At 48.6% G+C, this 20969-nt stretch overlaps 1 protein-coding gene across 4 annotated transcripts in view; it reads left to right on the top strand.

Annotated features, from left to right (window-relative positions):
• The window catches only part of Morn1 (MORN repeat containing 1), a 60064-nt gene that overhangs the window by 279 nt on the left and 38816 nt on the right, over positions 1-20969 (top strand). For 2 of the 4 annotated variants that reach the window (XM_059255502.1, XM_059255505.1), the window contains exons 2-8: positions 861-932; positions 3866-3964; positions 5065-5175; positions 6238-6328; positions 6986-7073; positions 15678-15774; positions 16479-16589. In XM_059255502.1, coding sequence (XP_059111485.1) covers positions 861-932; positions 3866-3964; positions 5065-5175; positions 6238-6328; positions 6986-7073; positions 15678-15774; positions 16479-16589 — 669 coding nt within the window. Of the gene's footprint in view, positions 1-3; positions 346-860; positions 933-3865; positions 3965-5064; positions 5176-6237; positions 6329-6985; positions 7074-15677; positions 15775-16478; positions 16590-20969 lie in introns of those variants that run through there. The other 2 variants (XM_059255504.1, XM_059255503.1) reach the window with 2 other exon arrangements.

The raw sequence follows: 20969 nt of genomic DNA on the forward strand, positions 1-20969 counted from the left end.
CAAACTGCGTATCCCCTCTGGAGCTCGGTCGCTCTGAAGAGCAAGGCTGGTACTTGAGGCCACGCCAATGCTGAAGCCTGTTCCTCAGACAGGCTTCAGTCGCGTTCGGGTGCCCGGCAGGCGTGGTCAAGGCTGCAGGCTCCGGGCCTGCCCTCCCTGGGTTAGGAGGGCGGGTAGAGTAGAGGTCAGGCTGGCTAGGCAGGGTGAGCACGCAAGGCTTGGGAATGCAGGTCCACCCAATGCAGCCTGATGGAAAATTGCCCTGAAACCGGAGAAATAGGGTCGATATGAGGCCAGAGTCCAGGCAAGTGCTACTGTCTCTCCGCCCCAGGCTGCGACTTGCAGGTAAGAAAGCAATGAGAGATGGGAGTTGTGTGTGGTGTCTCAGAGCCGCAAGATAGAAAGATGAGGCTAGCCAGGAGTCCTTAGGGATAAGTGTGAATTTTTATTCTGTGGGGACAAGAGGATGGTGAAGGTCCTGGCAGGTTGGGCTCCTCTCTGTATCCTCACTGAAGCTGTTCCACTGCTTCTCTGCCCTCACCACCACCACCTTTTGAATCCCTCGTAAGAGCCCACAATCAGTTTTTGTCCTAGTCCTCCTCTTGCTGGGCTTACCTTTTCCTTGGTGCATGTCCATGTAGGAAAGAGGAGTGAAGAGTGGGCCAAGGAGGAAGAGGGTGGGCCAACAGTAAGCAGAACTGAGCCCCATACATCTTGAACCGTTAACCAGGTGAAGCATGCTGTCATATTGAAAGAGTTGAGAGACTAGAAATGACCTGCAAACTACTCCAGACCCTGAGCTGCCCCATCTCTGCGTCTTGATGTCAAACAGTCACTGTTCATCTTTTTTCCACATACAGGCTATGGCGTATATGTATACCCAAATTCTTTCTTCCGTTATGAAGGAGAATGGAAGGGAGGAAAGAAACATGGTAAGAAGCTTCTGGTCACTCCAGAGGCCATAATACCTTTGCAACTCAGAGCCAGTTTTCTGAGAAGCTTGGGCAGGCAAGTGTTGTTGTACCAAGCTCAGGACAGTAATGCCCCTGCACACTGGTACCACTTTGCCCCAGTCATGCTGGAACCAGTATAAGACCAGTTCTGTAGGCTTGGAGCTCATCACGTGCTGGTAGGTGCTGGAACTATTGGTGAGAGGGATAGAGTGAGGCGATTGATCCAAGTCTCTGTCTGTCTGTCATTCTCTCTCTCTCTCTCTCTCCCTCTCACTCACTCACAGGTGCACATACACACACACCATCATCTCTCTCCCTCGCTCGTGCACTCACACAGGTGTGCGCACACACATCATCATGGCATGCTGTGTGCTTGTTATTGCACACCTAGGCTCCTAGTCTTCAGCCTGAGTTTCTCTGTATTCCAAAAGAAATTAACAAACAAAGTTGGGCCAGACGGTGGTGGCGCAGGCCTTTAATCCCAGCACTCAGGAGGCAGAGGCAGGCGGATCTCTGTGAGTTCAAGACCAGCCTGGTCTACAAAGTGAGTTCCAAGACAGCCAGGACTGTTGCACAGAGAAACACTGTCGGGGGGTGGGGAGAGGTGACAGGACACAAACTTGGTAATCAAGGAAGAGGAAGAACCCTGTTCTCTCCGTCATGTCTGTGGCAGCATTTATAGAAAAACCACCAGACAAAAGCCGGAAGATACGTAGACATTGACTGTCTCACATGCTTTGAGACAGTGAGTCTCTCGGTTCCTGGGGAAAGACAACTGTGTTATCAGCAGGCTGCCTCCTATTGCCTCTCTTAGCAGCGTGGATGAGTTTCATGCATGCAAGGCATTATGGCCAGGTTGTGGTGGTGCACGCCTTTAGTTCCAGCACTCAGGAGGCAGAGGCAGGCGGATCTCTTTAGTTAAAGGCCTGTCTTGTCTATAGTGCTAGTTCCAAGACAGCCAGAGCGATACAAAGAAACCCTGTCTCAAAAAAAAAAAAAAAAAAAAAAAAAAGGAGAGAGAGAAAGAGAAAAAGAAAAGAAATAAAGAAAAAGAAAAAAAAAACAGCCGGTTGTGGTGGTGGCACATATCTTTAAATCTTGGGAGTTGAGAGGCAGAGGCAGACAGATCTCTGAGTTCAAGGCTAGCTTTGTCTACAGAGCGATTTACAGGACAGCCAGGACTACACATAGGAAAAAAGAAGAAATGACCATATTTTTAGAAAACCTAAGAATAGAGGAAAGAAGAATAAAATAAATATTCCCTCGAATAGCTCACACACACACCAGAAAAGTGCTGGGTCTAGACTTTCTAGGACTTTTTTAATTTGTTGATTCTTTCTGCTCAGTACATTAGAGGGCTTTTCATATCTACTGGCTACCAAAATGTTCTTCTCATTTTCGTGTCCCGTCTCCCCCCTCCCCCCCGCCCCCGTCTTTATAGTTTTTTGTTTGTTTTTTGTGTTTTTTTAAACACAGTCTTACTGTATAGCTCAGGTGGGCCTTGAACCTGGAATCCTTTTGCTTCAGCCTCCAAGTGCCCCACTGCACCCAGCCTCTACCATTCTTTTCTTTTCTTTCTCTTTTTTTTTCAGACAGGGTTTCTCTGTGTAACAGCCCAGGCTGTCCTGGAACTCACTCTGTAGACCAGGCTGGCCTCGAACTCAAAGAGATCCACCTGTCTCTGCCTCCCGAGTGCTGGGATTAAAGCATGCACCACCACCTGACTCTTTATTTTTACTTTTTTGTTTTCTTGTAAACCCAGGGCCTGTACATATTAGGCAAGTGCTCTACCACTAGTCTATCCTCAACACCTTTCACATTTTGTTTAGTGTTTGGATGTCCTGGAACTGGCTATGTAGACCAGGCTGGCCTCAAACTCAGAGATCTACCTACCTCTGCCTCCTGATAGCTAGAATTGAAGGTGTGAGCCACCACCACCCTGCACACATACGTTTCTTATTTTTGTACCACCATTAAGGATTATTTTCCTGTAAGCAGGCATCAAGATCATGTCTGAAACTGTTGTCAGAGCTACTTGAAGAGCACCCACTTTTTTTAAAATTTATTTATTTTTATTGTATGTGCATTGGTGTTTTGCCTGCATGTATGTCTGTGTGAGGGTGCCAGATTCCCTGGAACTGGAGTTACAGACAGTTTTGAGCTGTCATGTGGGTGCTGGGAATTGAACCCAGGTCCTCTGGAAGAGCAGCGAGTGCTCTTAACCGCTGAGCCATCTCTCCAGCCCCGAGCACCCACTTTTTTTTTTTTTTTTTTTTGGTTTTACGAGACAGGGTTTCTCTGTGTAGCTTTTTTGCGCCTTTCCTGGATCTCGCTCTGTAGACCAGGCTGGCCTCGAACTCACAAAGATCCACCTGCCTCTGCCTCCCGAGTGCTGGGATTAAAGGCGTGCGCCACCACTGCCCGGCTCCGAGCACCCACTTTTAAGAAAGATGGCTCAGAAGTTAAGAATGCTTACTGCTCTTGCAGAGGACCAGAGTTTGGTTCCTGGCACCTACATCTCAGGTAACTTATAACAGTCCATAACTTGCTTCAGGGGACCTGACACCCACTTTCAGTCTCCATAGGCACGCTCATGCATGGGCACATGTGCGTACATGTCCTCTCTCCTCATGTGGATAGAGGCAAGGTCTCATCTGTACGGCTCGTGCCTCTGTGGTCATTCCAACTGAGAAGCTGGCATTCAGGAATGTTTGGGGGGGCGGGGTGTTTTGTTTATAGGAGTTTCCACTAAGTTGCCCAGGTTGGCTCAGACGCCTGAATAGCTAGATTACAGACATGCACCACCATAGCAACTGAAGTTTTAACTCTGAAAAAAATGAGCTCAGATGGCATGGGTTGGTCTATGGTCATTCTCACTCCCCAGCTGACTGCACATTGATTTCTCTTACCAGGTCATGGGAAGCTGTTGTTTAAAGATGGAAGTTATTATGAAGGTGAATTTGTGGATGGAGAAATCACTGGGGAAGGCTACCAACACTGGGCCTGGTCAGGTTAGCATTGGACATAGGTGGGCTATTGACTGTGTTCCCATAAACTCTCTCAGAGTTTATGGACACACAAAGTGCTGTGTGTAAACAGGAGACCTCAGGCTCCACCAATGAGAGAGTAACAGCATGTAGGCTGGGGCAAGGCAGTGTGAGGCCTACAACTCGGGTGACCTCTATGCCCATGGAAGGCCTAACCTAGTGAAAGAGTGCCCTGGGGACTCCTAGTTGAGGCTCTGCACTTACCTCTTGAGACAACTTGGTCTTCTCCTTAACACCTAGTTGGAATAAAGATTTACCATCCTAACGTTACAGTTTTCTTCTACATTAAAGATATTTTAGGCCAGATGTGGTGACAAATGCCTTTAATCCCAGCACTCAAAACAAACAAACAAAAGATATTTCAGTCATGTTGTATCCTGGGATGGGCAAACTGCTCCTGACATCTATGCCAGTAGTCAGGGGTATTTCTTCTTAGAGTTTTAGGCCTCACAGTAAGTGGGTTGTTGGTGCTCAGGGGAACTTTTCTCTTGGGCTCAGCATTCAGTTGTTTTTAAAGAGCAGGAAAAAAAGGCTCAGCCTTCACTGTTCCCCATCAATGCCACAGAGAGGATTTCCTAGGACAGTCTGCCATCTCAGCCAGGACAGGAAACACTAGTCCATTGCAATCCACACCAAAGAGTAAGATAAAGAGACAGACACCAGCCAGGTGTGGTAGCATACACTTTTAATCTCAGCACTCAGAAGGCAAAGGCGGACAGATGTCTCTGAGTTTGAGGCCAGCCTGGTGTACATGTAGAGGCAGAGACAGAGACCTCCATTTGAAAATGGCACCTCAGGCCAGGTAGTGGTGGTACACACCTTTAATCCCAACATTTGGGAGACAGAAGCAGATGGATCTCTGAGTTTGAGGCCAGCCTGGTTTACAGATTGAGTTCCATGACAGCCAGGGCTACACAAAGAAACTCTGTCTCAAAAAACTAAAAAAAAAAAGAAAAGAGGAACAAGAAGGAGGAAAGAAAAGAAAATGGCATCTCCACTGTCGCTGGTTAGGGCATAGCAGAGAAATAGAAAACAGCCTGATTCTTCCCTCTTATCTACACCAGGAAACACCTACTCTGGACAGTTTGTTTTAGGAGAGCCTCAAGGACATGGCATCATGAAGTACAAAGCTGGAGGACACTATGAAGGAGAGCTCTTCTACGGCCTGAGGGAAGGTCTGATGCCCAGGGGCTTGGGGGTCTGTGCGCCCAGATGGCAGAGCCACTGACATAGCTGTCTGAGTTTAGAGAAGACAGGGATTGGCACCCCTTTTCTGCTCACGGTGCAGTTCAGCCCATCCGAGCCTGTACAGGGACATGTCATACCTGAGCTATACCATCCACCACTTACAATTATTTAATGATATCATGGGTCCTCTAGCTTGTCCTAAGGTGGGTCTTCCAGTTTCATAGTGGTCATTCCTGCTGCTACAGCCATGGTTTAACCAGATCCACTCTTCCAAGGTCCCAGTGACCCTGGAACGCTCAGGTCCCCCTAGAGCCTGAGTCAGTCACTTCCTGTGTGATCTGCAAGCCAAAGAGGATAAGAGGCAGATTGAGAGATACCTGTCCCTTCGGGCACTGTGGAAAGTGCCCGACCTTTCTTGTAAACCGAACCCTGTGAATGATCCTAGCAGGTTCTAGTGTGTATGAATGTAGAGGGAACTTCCTTTTCTTTCTCCAGGTTTGCTTGAATTAGGGAACAGAAATACCTTTGAGTTTTGAACTGTCCAGAACCTGAGAGTATTGACAGTTCAACAAGGCCACATCTTCATTCACATTTCCTTGCCCTTTTGGGTTGACAAGCCAAGGGGAACTCAGGCAGAGCATTTCTTTGCTTACCATATACAGTGTTAATTTCAAGACATAAGAACAAACAAGTGGACTCTTAATCATAAATCTAAGCTGTCCACCAAAAACCAGGTGGTTTTGGAGGACCTGTGGAGCCCCATTCAGAACCTGTAACAGCTAGTCTGGATCATTGTTATCAGCCCTGCTGACATGGGCAGCGGCATTATCTGTCCCTAAATGCATCTACCATTCTTGTTTGAGCAGGCTTAGTCAGCAGGCCTACAAGGCAACCTGGCCTCTACAGGGGGCCTTGGTACTCAGCCTTCTAAATCCATCTTCCTGCCAGAATTGGGTGCAGGCATGTTCCTCCAGGAGGCTAAGGGAGAAAAGGGTCATCACCATCAGGAGGTGTGGAGTGAAGTTGGTATATTTTGGTTCCTTCACTAGGACAGGGGTTTCTGGAGGACCAGGATGGGCAAGTGTACCAGGGTTCCTTCCATGACAACAAGAGACATGGCCGTGGGCAGATGATCTTTAAGTGAGTATAACTAATAGAATGCTGATAGCAATAGGGGTCTGGGTAGGTAGAGTCTGTGGAAGTGCTAACTAGTCGCCAGGCCTTAAATATATTCTGAGCCTTTGCTGTTTCTCTCTGTGTCTCTGTCTGTATGTGTCTGTGTCTGTGTCTGTCTCTGTCTCCTCCCACACTTGTTGAATCCAGGACCTAGCACCTTTGTGTCAGGCAGGTACAGGGTGGACCTAGGTTTGGACAAGGACAATGGCCAGCAGTGCCATTATCTTTGAGGCAGAGGGTTAGAGACTAAGCCTGTATTCAGGTGCCTGGGTGGATTCTTACCCCACACCTGCTCTTGAAACAGACAGAGTCACCTCTCCCATTTCTTTTTCTCCGTCATTTCCTATTTTGAGTAGCAGAAGCCAAACAAGTCCTGCACAGGGCCCAGCATGTTCTGGAAAGTGGGTCCTGCCATGGGGGAGATGGGGTGCATGCAGACATGTCCCCGCCTGTCACCAGCCCTCCTGAGCCAGCTCTGGCAAGGCAGGAGCTCACAGACCATCTGTTCGGGGCCTATTTTTGCCTTGGCCCCGGTGTGCTTGCTGTGCCTGGTCAGAGGAGTAGGTCTGAGTCACTGCAACCACCTGGTTCCTGGCTGAGGGTCCTATACTGTGCCCTCAGGAATGGTGACAAGTATGAAGGCGACTGGGTTCGAGACCAGCGTCAGGGACATGGGGTGCTGTGCTGTGCCGATGGCTCCACATATGAGGTACTGCATTTGCTGCCATGGGGGGAAGGTGGGAGGCCATGGAAGGACTGGGAGCCTTGGTGGTGTTTGCCCATACTTCATCTGGCAATGCCTTGGAGGTAATGGACTCACAGTCAACTCATCCTCACATCCCCACACCCACCCTGGAGGCTGACTTTCCTTCTGCTTACTAAGTCCTCCTGTGGAACGAACTCTGTGCTGTAAGTCAGGTTGATGAGGAGGACTGAGGTCAGCCCCCATGCTTGTCCTTGTCCACATGGGAGGTATGAGACACTGTGAGTTTTGTGGGCAGAAGACAAGACTATACCAGTGCTATTCCTGAGAAATGTGAAGTTTTTGGACAGGAAAACTGGCATGCTCCCAGGAGGGGCACAAGAAGAAACATGGATTACAGTGCAGGGAGGTCCAGAGGCAGGGCTGGGCTGGTTCTACCGTCCCTGGGCTGACTGCACGCTAATTCCTAGCAGGAAGCAGGAGCTTACGGGCCCCTGAATCAGGCTTCTTGGCCACTCCAGTTGTCACAGGTGAGGCCCTGGCGGGATGCAAGGCTGAAAGCCCACGTGCTGCCCCCTGCTGGGACAGCGACACAAATCCTATTGGGGGTTTCCAGCGGGAAGGAAGGAAGGAAGGAAGGAAGGAAGGAAGGAAGGACGAGTTCAGGCTCCAGACTCATGAGTGTCAGAACTGCCTCGGCTGCTTGATTTCTTGTTGAATCATAGTAACCAGGATGTTGTGATTCATATTTTTTTCCAGATTTCTCACATGGCAGTTAGAGTAACAACTGAAAGGAACAGGCCCCTGAAAGTAGGAAGAGCCCAGCCCAGTTCACGCAGAACTGGGAAGAGTAGCCAGAGGTCTACTGGGGGACCTCTGTAGGAGATTGCCCAGATGCAGGACACTCAGAGTGGTCCCTGCTGACTCCTACAGGCCTTTGGCCCTAGGGAACAAAAACCAACCACCACAGAGCCTGCAGCTCCCTCTGCTGACTCCTGGCATTGTGCCCACTAGTCAGGGAGAAATGTTCAGGGCCTGGCTTCCTGATGGAAATGGAGTGGTGCAGGGCAGCTCCTACAGAGCTGTGGGGCCACAGAAAACACAGCATGGATGTCCATACCTGTTTATAGAACAGAAGAGTTCTGCTTGGGTAGATCTCAGCCCATGCCTTAGTAGGGATATTGCTGTGATAAAACACTATGAGCAAAAGCAGCTTGGGAAGGAAAAGGGTTTGTTTCATATTATACTTCCTGGTTATAGTCCATCACTGAAGGAAGTCAGAATAGGAACCTGGAGGCAGGAACTGAAGCAAAGGTCATAAAGGAACACTACTTACTGGCTTGCTCCCCAAGAGCTTGCTCAGCTTTCTTATAGTACCCAGGACCAGCAGCCCAGAGGTGGTACTGCTCACAGTGAGCTGGGCCCTCCCATATCAATCATTAACCAAGAAAATGTCCTACAGACCTGTCTTCAGGTTAATCCTATGGAGGCATTTTCTCAATTAAGATTCCTTCTTAGTTGATTCTATCTTGTGTCAAGTTGACATAAAAACTAGCCAGCAGGACTGGTCTGGTCAGGGCTGTTGGAGTCTGTGTGGACACTGCTGCCACCCTGCTGGCCTTGAAGCAGCCTCTGATCTGTCCCTGAGACAGTGCACGTTGTCATTGTATATGCTATTGTGACCAGTCACCAGTCTGCCCCTGCCCACTTAAGGGGTCATCCTCAAAGGACCTGTCTTTTACAGTATGTCCAAAGCAGGATCAAATCAGGTGTGCAATGGGAGAGTACAAGGTAATGAGGACACAAAGGAGTCACTTATTTCCTGCTTGTCCTGCACCCCGACCATGACCATGGCCACATTTATACGGTGTCTTGTTTCTAGTGAGCAGGGCCAGGGCTATCAGATCATTTCCTACCTGCTGGACACTGTTCCAGACCCTCTACTGTAGATTCACATAAACTATCCCCACATCTCTGTGAAGGGACTGTTTGCCACATTTTATAAACAGGGAAAATGGGACCTAGACTTGGTTTCCCAATCAGTATACCTGGCCCTTCCTTCCCTGGGATTTGAGAAAGGCCTTGCTCCACTAGGTCCCTCCAGAACCCATCCCACTGCTCAGAGACGATGGATGAGCTGTCACCAACAGCCCAGAAAGATACCTTCACACCATCACCTAGGCAGGAGTGAGGGGAGGCTTCGAGCTCCCTCCACTCCTGTTCCCAGAGGCATTTCTATCCCACAAGTACTCAGACCTCCAGTAGGGCTTCCCTGCTGGCCACTGACTATCAGTGGCTAGGATCTGTGGGGCCCTGCCCAGGCCTTCCCTTTCTGAACCCTGAAATCTGTGGCACAGCCAAGAAGAGACAGAAGAACCCTGGATGCCTCACTTTCACCGTCAACAGCCTGTAGTATGTCCACCAGGGGGCAGCCCAGATCTGCTCACCAGCAGCAGGCCCAGCCTTGGGTCCTTGTTCCAAGTTTGGATGGAAATGCCCTGGGCCCTAAGGCAAGCAGAGAGGCCTAAATGCCTAAACAGTGAGCACAAGCCTTGAGACTGCCACACAGGCTGAAACTGTTCAGATTACTGTGGTTTTTCCTGGGCCCAGACTTGAACTCCACAAAACTCTTCATAAAGGCTTCCTTCCTCAGCTTAATCCTGATCCCTCCCCCCACCGCCACACACTGTGGCTGGTCAACAGGAGACCTGAGCAGTGTCCAGGGAAAGGGACACAGAGGCCTCTGGCTTCGACACACAGGCTGCACCAAAAGCAACAGCATGGGCAAAAGCAGCCACAGTCAAGTCCTCAGGAGTGACCAGCGGGTCTACATCTGCTCGTGCAGGCCCTAAATTCCATATCCCCCCACCCCAGCCACTTTTTTTATGGTGGCCTTGGTAAGGCTAAAGAAAAGTACCTTCGGGGCTGGAGAGATGGCTCAGAGGTTAAGAGCACTGACTGCTCTTCCAGAGGTCCTGAGTTCAATTCCCAGCAACCACATGGTGGCTCACAACCACCCGCAATTAGATCTGGTGCCCTCTTCTGGCCTGCAAAGACACATGCAGGCAGAACACTGTATACATAATAAATAAAATAAATCTTTAAAAAAAAAAAAGAAAGAAAAGAAAAGAAAAGTACCTTCTTCAAGGATCTTATGGACACTGAACAGAAAAGGGTACCCAAGGCCAAGAGGAAAGGTGAACGCTATCCAATGCCATCTGGAAAGCAGAGTTCAGATACCATGGACACTCACAACTAACTGCCAACCCAAGCCTGCCTGTCTGAGACAACTTTCACTGACCTGCACTTGTGAGGCAGCAAGAGGTTTCACATGCCGCCCAAGTGAGAAAAGGTAATTACCCAGTCTGTCACTTAGCCCTCATTAGCCAAGAGAGGCAGAGGGTTTCATGAGGCTCTCTAGCTCAGCTGATGACCATCTCTGCGCTGGGCTCACCCACACAAGGGGCCACCACCTGCATGGAGTGGAGGGCAGAGACATCAACCAAGAGAGGCCGTGAAGTGGGAGGGACCATGAGACTTGCTTCCCACAGGCACCACTGTTCTTTATGTTGTCATCAAACAGGTAGGCTTCTCTTAAACACACAAACAGGAAGTGTACCATTCTTGTCCACTTGTGAGTGTTCAGTTCAGTGGCATTAAATGCTGAAGTTATTGTGTGGCCATTACCACTGTCTGTTCATAAACTCATCTATATAATCAGACTCTGCTCCATTAAACCCAAACTCCCCGTCCCCTGGAGCTCTTGGCCCCTACCTTTCTTCTGTCTCCATCTGGCTCCTCAGGGGACCTCTTGAGTGGATTTGTCCTTTAGTGACTGGCATTTCTCACCTCATCATGGCCTCAGGTCCATTCTCACTGAAGCATGTGCAGGAGCCTCCTTTTGAAGGCTGAGTGGCCCATGTGCATATAAGTCCCATTTCCCTTGCTCATTCATTCCAGTGGACACTTGGGCTGCCTCCCTCTCTGGGCCACTAGGAACAGTGCTCTGAGCATTTGTGTGCAGGCCTGTGAGTATGGAGACCCAGCCGTGGAATAGCTGCATTATGTGGCAATTTACATTTTTAATTTTTTATGGAGCTGCCACATTTTTTCACAGTGGTTGTACTGCTTGAAGTTCCCAACGGGAACTAATAGAGGTTTCCGTTTCTGCATTTCCTAGTGTCCATCAGGGTCCCCCTCAGCCACCTATAATATTAGCCAGACCCTGAGCAGATGTTCTAGGGGAAAGCTGCTGTTTCTAAAGGCAAGCTTGGGTCTAGAGACTGCCAGGCAGCTGGCACAGCAGTCGTGGTAATGTGATTCCATCCACGTCTTTGGTGGGAGCCTCTCCCATAGCATGAACGTGTATGTCACCTAAAGCTGTGGCTTTCTGAAAATCAACATTTCCCATATCAGTTTTCCCAGAGGGCAACCTGCTGTTTGGCACACCTGTGCACACATGAAACAGGTGGCTAGCCTTATGGGTGTCTTCATCTGCTGCAGTTCCCAGCTTCCCCCTTTCCTGGCATGTCTGGAGAGTCCCAGAGGCCTGCATGTCACCAGGCAGATGAAGACAAGGCTCTGTGGCTGCCTCCCATATCACTTGCCTGCCTTTGGCCAAGAAGGTGCAGGCCAGGATGGAAAGACCATTCAGCCAGGCATGTCTCCACCACTGAAGATCCTGAGCATGTGGAACAGTGGAGCACTCGTGTCCAATGGTAGCTCTTCAGGAGTTAGCTCCTCCCCACAATGGCCCCATCCTGAAACCATCACAGCAACAGTTAGTGCTGTTCTAGTGCCAGCGTGTCCCTGTCCCTACAAATTATTACCACTCCACATGCTGAAATCCTAGGAAGACAGTCCAGACCAGTCAAATCCAACATCCTGCAGGCCTACTGTTACTAGAATGCAAGTGAAGCCACCTGCCATCCCTGCAAGCTAGAAACCAAGCTCCATAACAGTCACAACCCCAGGAGGAGAGCCTAGCCAACCCTTCACAGGTGACATCACCCAAGGGAACCAGAAGTCCCACGGCTTAGCAACAGTCAGTGCTAATTGCCCCCTCCATGCCATAATATCATGGAGACCAACTCAAAAAATGTCTGGAGCTTGTTGTTCACCCCAGGAAGGACCAAGATGTGCAAGAGCAAAGAGGTGAACTTTTGCCCAGGATGGACTTGCACCCAAATCCACATCTAAGTAGGGTGTGGTCACTATAGAGCCCCACTTCTAATAAAAGTGTAGGAAGAAAACCAGCATGGGTTAACTGGAAAATGTTTCCCACGATGAGAGGGGCCAAGGGTTTGTTTCCTGCAGTTTATTAAACTTTGTGTGCTCACTGTCATAAATGTGGTCTGCAGCTGTGGCAGAAAAGGGCAGGAATAAGATTGAGCTCCACTCTTTGGGGTTGCTGTACAGTCACAGAGCAGACTGCTGTACTCTTATCCTGGGTATCCTTTTCCTGATACTGGCTCCTTTTTGCTGTGTGTTCGCTCGGGGTGCAAATCTGAACCCTAAATGACTTCTGTGGCTGGCTATGTCATCATCACCCTCTTCTGTCCTATCATACATATCCATCTTTCCCTGCTTGTCAGGCAGCAGCTGGGCAGAGAGGAGAGCAGGTGTCTCTAATACCCTGGGGCTTTGTGGTGGTAGTATGGTGCCCTATTCCACCTCCTAAATGACTGAGACTCGCAGACTGATTCCACACTAAGCATGCCCAGGTAAGAGCTGGCAGTTCCAGGGCTCTTGGCTCTCAAGTCCAGACCAGTACCTGTCCAGCTGCCTCCTTGGTCTGCTTCACAGGGACACCATAAAAGGGTGTTATCTACAGGAGCCTGCCCGACACTCTAGGAGTTTTAATAACATGTATCTATTCATGATCTGGATGCAAATGTCCAATATAAAATTTATAATATTCAGGCAAGTCCATAGGTTAGTATCTTTAGTCTCTTGCACAGATCTGTAGCATCCAAGTGCTGACCTGAAGCCGGGAACACCAAGCTCCAGCTCTTACCATAGGCTCTGATTCTAGCATGCAACCCACTGGCCACCCACCTCAGGAACTATGGCAAATGTTATGGATGGTGAGCACTGAGCTGGAGATGCCAGGGAGTGGCTGGATGAGAGGCTCCTGTGGCAGACTGGTGCCACCCACAGCTCTTCACCCACCACTGCCCAGGTCATTGGCCTTGCCGGCAGACACCTCCACATCACTGTGTTTATCACTGCCGGTGCCTGGGCACTCCTTTCTGGCCACATCCCTCCATGGCAACCACCCTATAAACAGGCACCTGGCCACATGCCCTGACCTGCCCATGGCCCTTTCTCCCTTCTTTCTGAAAGCCCACACTGGCACCTTCCAGAAAGCCCAAGTGGGCAGCGAGCAAAGAGAAGAAAAACTGCTGTTCTATCCTATAGCTCAGAGCCTAGGACACATTCGAGAGTCCATCAGCCAGAGCCACGGTGACCCTCCTGTAGTATCCGCTCAGAACGTTTATCACCAGCCATCTGTGTGTTATTGTCACCCTTGAGAGAATTGGAACAGGAAGGAAAAAGATTGGATACAGTAAGGACAGCAGTCACAGGAGGGGGTGGGAAAGCCGCTAGAGGGAAGCCAGGAAACTAAAGACTGGCCTGCTTGATGGGACACCTGAATTCTCATGGTAGAGAAAGCCAGACCAAGAGAAGGCCCTGTGCCATGGGTCACCTCCCAGGCTTCCAAGCAGGGCTCCCAAGGCTCAATGTATTCAGTGCAGCCTGTGATCTCTGGAGCGAACCTGATGTCTGCCCTCCTACCCCTGCTGCATCCACATCTGCAGTGACAAGAAAGGATTGTCACAGTCAGTGCAGCTGGCAACCTGCCCAAGGCAAAGTGGACACTCTTCATAGCATAGGACTGTGGGATCCAGTAAAGTGGTGGGGTGAATGATGTCTGCTGGGCTAGGACACTGTCAGGTGAGCACCCACCGTCAGCCACTCCGGGAATGCAGCTGGTTTGTGTTGGTATTATGGTGCTTCCTGTGCTGTTTCTGAGTTTGGGATTTCAGGACTGGAGGAATGGAGCCACCCCAGGCACCTTGGAGCCTAGCTCAGGGATAACTTGGCAACTCTCAGGATGAAGACCCATCCACATCCCAGAGGGGTGAGCCACCAGGCCCCTGCTCACATGTTCCACAGCTGGCTGCTGACCTCTCCTGAACTGAGAGGGGCCCCTAGAGCTGCCTGTTATTTGTGAATGAGGCCTAGAGGCATGAGATTTTCAGGGCCGGCAGCTCCCCATCTTGTGGTGGCCATGCTCTCAGCGGTCCATGCAAAGCTTTCTCTCAGGTTCTCAGGACTCTGACCCTACTAGGGCTTCACCTTCTCACCACAGCCTCTCAGCACCTCTAGGCCTGAGAGAACCCTACCACCCACTTTCCTATTCTGTCTGCATTCTCAGACACTGGCCAGTGTTCCACTCCCATCAGTGACCATGTGGCCCAGTGGCTCGGGAGCCCAGGCTGCATGCAGAGGGGGTCCAGGACAGAGTAGGGCAGCTGGTGCCCAACTAACTTCAGCAGAAGAATGACTTAAACCAAGCCTGTTTTGGGTTGATTTTCCCCAATATAAGTAATTCATAATCAAATAAAACAAGATTCTGGGTTTTTTTTTTTTTTGGTGTTTTTTTTGTTTGTTTGTTTTTTGTTTTTTTTGTTTTTTTTTTTTTGGTTTTTCGAGACAGGGTTTCTCTGTGTAGCTTTGTGCCTTTTCCTGGAACTCACTTGGTAGCCCAGGCTGGCCTCGAACTCACAGAGATCCGCCTGGCTCTGCCTCCCGAGTGCTGGGATTAAAGGCGTGCGCCACCACCACCCGGCAAAACAAGATTCTGATTTAAAATTTTTCTATAAAAGTAATCCTCAGCCGGGCGGTGGTGGCGCACGCCTTTAATCCCAGCACTCAGGAGGCAGAGGCAGGTGGATCTCTGTGAGTTCGAGGCCAGCCTGGTCTCCAAAGCGAGTTCCAGGAAGGCGCAAAGCTACACAGAGAAACCCTGTCTCGAAAAACCAAAAAAAAAAAAAAAAAAAAAGTAATCCTCCTGCTGTTTCACACAATTGCTTGGGAATCCAGGTGTACTGTAGAGGAGGCAAAATGGGGCTTGGAGAGTGGTGCCCTGCCCCCACTCCGAGGTGTGTGTGTGTGTGTGTGTGTGTGTGTGTGTGTGTGTGTGTGCTCAAATTGTGTGTTTTAATTGCCTTTTCATTTAAAAGCTCTGGGCATCAGAACAACCCACCTTGGTCCTGGCCCCAATGTAGTGTCACAGGTTCAGGTCTCCTCATGATCAACCAAGTGCCACATCTTTGTATTAGGAGGCCTTTGTGCTAAAAGCGTGCCTGTTCAGTGGTGTTTGTTTGCATGGTGTATGCTGTGCCTTTGTTCACCTCTTTCCTGGCGTCATTAAAATTCAAGGGGAGAACACTTAGCAAAGCAAATTGGATCACTCCTAACAGAATGCAGTGCCTCACCACCTAGGAAAGGCTGCATTAACCTCACAGCCTTGGATGGTCCTATAATAAAGGGACCTAGGACTCCTTGGAGCCACCCTCTAAGGCCACCTTGTTCTTTGTGCAGGGACAGTGGCACAGTGATGTCTTCAGTGGGCTTGGCAGATTGGCCCACTGCTCGGGTGTCACTTACTGTGGGATGTTTATCAATGGTCACCCAGCAGGTAAGTGTTCCCAGACTTCCCATGTCCTTGTGAGGTCTGCTGTGGATTGTGTCTGAGCCTGGCCTCGTATCTCTGATGACCCTGGGCAGCCCCATGGGAGGTGTCAGACCAGGCTGGGATGGAGTGGAACACAAAATCCAACCCTTTTCAGGAAAAGCATATTCTAGTTGATTTCAAAAGGGCTTGTGGCTATGCAGACCCAAGCAGGGCCTCCCACCTATGGGCCTCACAGCTACAGCCCCACCACAGGCCCCCCAGCCATAGTACCTTTTAGGCCATAGATACCTCCTAGACATGGGGCCTCTTAGCCACAGAATTTTGGAGTTACCTGGTCAAACTATGCTGACTTGACACCTCTACCCCTGCCACCTCTATCAGGCCCTCTTGAGATCTCCACACTCTGACATGACTGCAGAGCAACCCATGTCTACCTTGGGTTGGTACCTTCCTGGCCATCCTTTGCTCCCATGTTATTCCTAGTGGCCTATCCTGAGACTTAGGAAAGAGATGCTGTCTCAGGGGTAGGCCTAGCTAAGGACATGAGTCCTTGATCTAAACCTTCAGCCAACCTGCCTATGCCTAACAGATACCTGGGGGCCCCAGCCCCAGCAGCCTCATCTTGGTAGACTATGTAACAGGGCGAGAAAGAACTGGAGCCCTTGGTTGAGGCTGTTATAAACACTAAAGCTGTGTTCTACCCTCAGCACAGGCTAAGAAAATTGTGGTTCTGGGCCCAGAGGTACTGGAAGTGTTCCAAGGCTCTCCCTTCACATTGAAGGTACAGCTGCAGCAAGATGATGGGGACATTGCCAAGAGTAAGTGTCTTCAGGGTGGTGGTCCTGCTCTTCCAGAAGACGTGGGCTCTAGAGCCAACCTGGGTAAGGTGGTGGGGTTGCACCTGAGATAATATTACAGAAGTCCCTGCAGCCTGGTTTCAGCAGAAGGTACGGGAGGCCTGTAAGACAGCCAGGAAGAGGTAGTCTTGTGTGTACAAGTATATGTGTGCCTTGAGAGGCATGTGCATTTGCACACATGAACATGTGTTTTGGCACATGCAGACCCTCACTCACTGACTAGTGTGCATTGTACAGAGCATAGAAGATAAAAAATATATGGTTAGCTTGGCTCAGCAGCCTCTCATTTCCTCTCTGGGGTAATCAGATTTCTTTTTTAGGTAACTGAACCTAAAAGTGGCCCAAGACAAGGTATGGGCCACTGACTTCCTAAAGCCCTGTCTACCATGTTAATTCCCAATATTTATTAATTCACCTAAGTTGAGTGCTTCAGTGAAAAAGTCATTATGTGTGTGTGTGTGTGTGTGTGTGTGTGTGTGTGTGTGTGTGTGTGTGTACTGGAGAGATGGCTCAGCAATTAAGAGTGCAGACTGCTTCTGCAAAGGACCCAAGTTCAATTCCTAGTACCCATATTCGTTGACTCAGAACCACCGTAACATAGCTCGGGGCTGATAACTCAGGAGTTCTGATACCTCTGGCCTCCATGAGCACTTGTACTCATGTGCACACATATAATATACACATAATTAAGAATAAAGTCTTTAATGTATGTATTAAGTTGGTTTAGCAACTTTATTAAGGTATCATTTACATACCATTAATTTCAGTATTAAATTATTCCATGATCTCTTTCTTAAAAAATGATATGTGTATGTTGTGTTGTATGTCTCGGTGTGGGTATGCGCACATGCATGTGGGTACCCACAGAGGCCAGAAGAGGGTATCATCCCTTGAAACTGACCAGGCTGGCCTCAAACTCAATATGTAGCTGAGGCAGGCCTTGAACTGATCTTTCTGTTGCCTTCCAAGAGCTAGGATTATAGGCATGTGCTATCATGTCCAGATAGAGTCCATGATCTCTTAAATCTGCAGATACGGGCAGCCACCATCACATCACAGTGCCCTTTCAGAACAGTTCAGACCTCTAGAGAAACCCTTTGATCCTATTTCCAGTATTGTGCCCACTCCAGTCCCTCACTCATTTCCTGTCTCTATGGATTTGGCTCTTGAAAATCTCATGCCAGCAGAGTCATATCACATGTGGTCTTTTGCTTGCTTCCCATTTGCATGGTGTTTGGGGATGCCTCTGCATGGCAGTGTTTATTGGCCTCATCCTCCATACTAGTCAGCAGCATCCTGTTGCCCAGACAGGACACAACTGATTGCCTTCAGACTAATAATGTTAGGGACAGTGTTGTTGTGAATACGGCACAAGGCTTTGTCGGCACAGATTTTAATTTATCTGTGTATACCTGCAAGCAGCACTGCAGTATCATATGGTCAATGTATTTAAATTTGGGGTTGTTTTTTTTTTTTCCTCCAAGACAGAGTTTCTCTGTGTAGCTCTAGCTGTCCTGGAACTGACTCTGTAGACCAGGCTGGCCTTGAACTCGAACTCAGAGATCTACCTGCCTCTGCCTCTGAGATTAAAGGCATGCACCACCACTGCCCAGGAGAGACTATTTTCTTATAAAAGTTTTATGTTATTTTAGTGTTCATATTTAGGTTAGTGTTCCATTTTGAGCTAACTTTTGTGAATAAGACAAGTGTCTGATCCATCCCCTAGCCATGACTGTTGGGAAGACTATCCTTTCTCCATTGAACTAGGCTTCTGTGTGGACTCTCAGTTCTGCCTACTGATCTGTGTGACCACTTTTATCAGGTAAATCTCATCTGTGCCATACCATCCACCTTAATCTTAGCCTTCAGCATGCCTTGAAACTGGGGCACCCTCCAGCCTTGCTCTTTTTCAAAACTGTTTGGCTCTTTGGGTCCTTTACATTTCCATATAAATTTAGAATTAGCTTGTCAATTTCTCTAACAACAAAAACCTGCTGGGATTATAATGGGGTCACAGTGAGCCATCTCTTAGCACTGAGCCTATAGTTCATAGACAGAAAACTGTGTTTAATTAACACTTTGATTTCTCTCAACAATGTGCATTTTCCATGTATAAGTCTTACAGTATTTTTAAAAACCTATTAATAAATGACTATTTTCCATGAGATATTTGATTATAATTGCTTTATTAGTATGATTAATAATTACTGCTGATTTTGTTATCTCTTTTGGAGGTGTTTTTTTTGGGGGTGGGTGGGTGGGTGGAAGTTGAGCTGAGCAGGGTCCCATGTAGCCCAGGCTGTCCTCAAATTCCATATATAGTTGAAAATGATCTTGAACTCCTTTCTCTACGGTCTGGTACTGCAGTTACAGTGGTATACCACCACACCAGTTTATGAGATGCTGGGTGAAGAAGTTTACATTTTTATCTCCTTTTCTTTCTTTCTTTTTTTTCTTCCATTTTTCAAGACAGGTATTCTTGGTATAGCCCTGGCCATTCTGGAACTTTCTCTGTAGACCAGGCCTCAAACTCAAAGAGATGCACCTGCCTCTGCCTCCCGAGTGCTGGGATTTAATAAAGGTGTGTACCACCACTATCTGGCCCCAATAGTTATTAATATGGTAGATGCAGATTCACCCCCTGGTGATGGTGCCCCCCAGTTTGTCCCAGCAGTTTCCCTCATCAGGGTAGGCAGCAAGCAAGCACCTTTACCTGCTGAGCCATCTTGCCAACCTTAATAATTTCACCAATACCCTGCCTCATTAGTTATAATTCTCACTAACTCTCTCTGGTTTTCCTGCCTTCCTATAGATGGATGTCTCCATCTAGTGTCATCTTCCCAGGGCCTTACCACTTCCTGTCATGAAAGCTGACGGTTGATATTTGGACGCACCTGACATGCTGCCGCTTGGAGGGGTGCCTTGAGGTGTCCTCTCCAGCTGTAGGATTCTGGTTCTTCCTCTCTGTTACAGAACTGCTGCTCCATCATCTCCAATAGCATTGAGCTTCTTGCACCATGGACTTCCAGGTTCATCACATTAGGAAAATTTCAGCCATTATTTGTCCAGCAGTTTCTTTCTCGCTTGATTCTTTTTCCCATGTGTGATATTGCCAGAAATTGTCCCACAGTTTGCAGAGTCCCTCCTTCCTTCTCATTCCCCGCCCTCATGTTTGATTTGGGGGGGGAGGGATGACTTCTCTAGCTATATTTTTAGGCTCACAAATCTTTCCTTCTGCATCAGCTAATTTGTTGTGGATCACATCCAGTGTACTTTTTATCTCACTCATTGTTTACAGAATCTCTCCATGTGTCTGTAGCTGGCCTGGAACTCAGTGTGTACATTAGGCTGGCCTTGACTTTGCAGCAGCTCCTCCTGCCTCTACCTCTTGAGTGCTAGGATTACAGACAGGAGCCACCATGCCTGACAGCTTTGTAGTCTTCATCTCTTGTTCTTTTCTTACCTCCTGTATCTCTACTTCACTGACGAGGCATAAGAACAGTTACAGTACTTGGTTCCTCCACTCTCATTTTTGAGACAGGGTCTCAAACTGACTCTGTAATGGAGGATGGCCCTGAGATCTACCTACCTCCACTGTTCTAAGTGCTGGGATTACAGTCTGGATTGTAGTAAGTTTGTCCCTGGTTGTTAGTTCTAGCACCTGGGTCATTTGCAACTAATTTATTTTTCTCCTCATTACACACTATACTTTCCTGCATTCTTTGCATGCCTGGTAATCTTTGAGTGAATGCCAGGCATTATAAATTTTACTTTGTTGGATGCCAAATGTTTTGTATTCCTATAAATATTCTTGAGCTTTTGTTCTGAAGCGGAGTTGAGTTATATGGAAAAGGCTTAATCCTTTTGGCCTTGTTTTCATGATCTGTCCAACAGGTCTGAAGGAGAAAGCACCATCTAGTACCAGCATGTTCCTCAGTGTGGAAGCAAGACCCTATGAGCACCTACCTAACCAGTCTCCTGGGACTTCTGAGTCTTTCCATCTAGGCTAGTAAGAACAGGCACCCCCAGCCTTGTGAGCCTCAGGCCCCTTAGTTTTCTTTAGTTCTTTCTTAGCCTCATGGAGTCTTGTTGCTTGTGTGCCCAAAGCTGTGTTCTGATGTCCGTGAATCCTGCATAACTCTGGAGGCTCTCCTCCCTCCATCCCCAGATTTCTAGCTCTTTTTCTTCAGCTGAGAGCATTTGCTGGGAAGCACCAAGGGTCTGAGCTGACCCTCTCCACTGCCACCTCAAGTCAGAGCCCACTGGAGTCTGCCACTTGGTCTAAGTTTTTCCTTAGTTTGTAGAACGTGGCTACTTCCTAAGTCCCCTGTAAGGCTGGAG

This window comes from Peromyscus eremicus, chromosome 2 (assembly GCF_949786415.1).
Source record: "Peromyscus eremicus chromosome 2, PerEre_H2_v1, whole genome shotgun sequence".
NCBI classification, from domain to species: Eukaryota; Metazoa; Chordata; class Mammalia; order Rodentia; family Cricetidae; genus Peromyscus; species Peromyscus eremicus.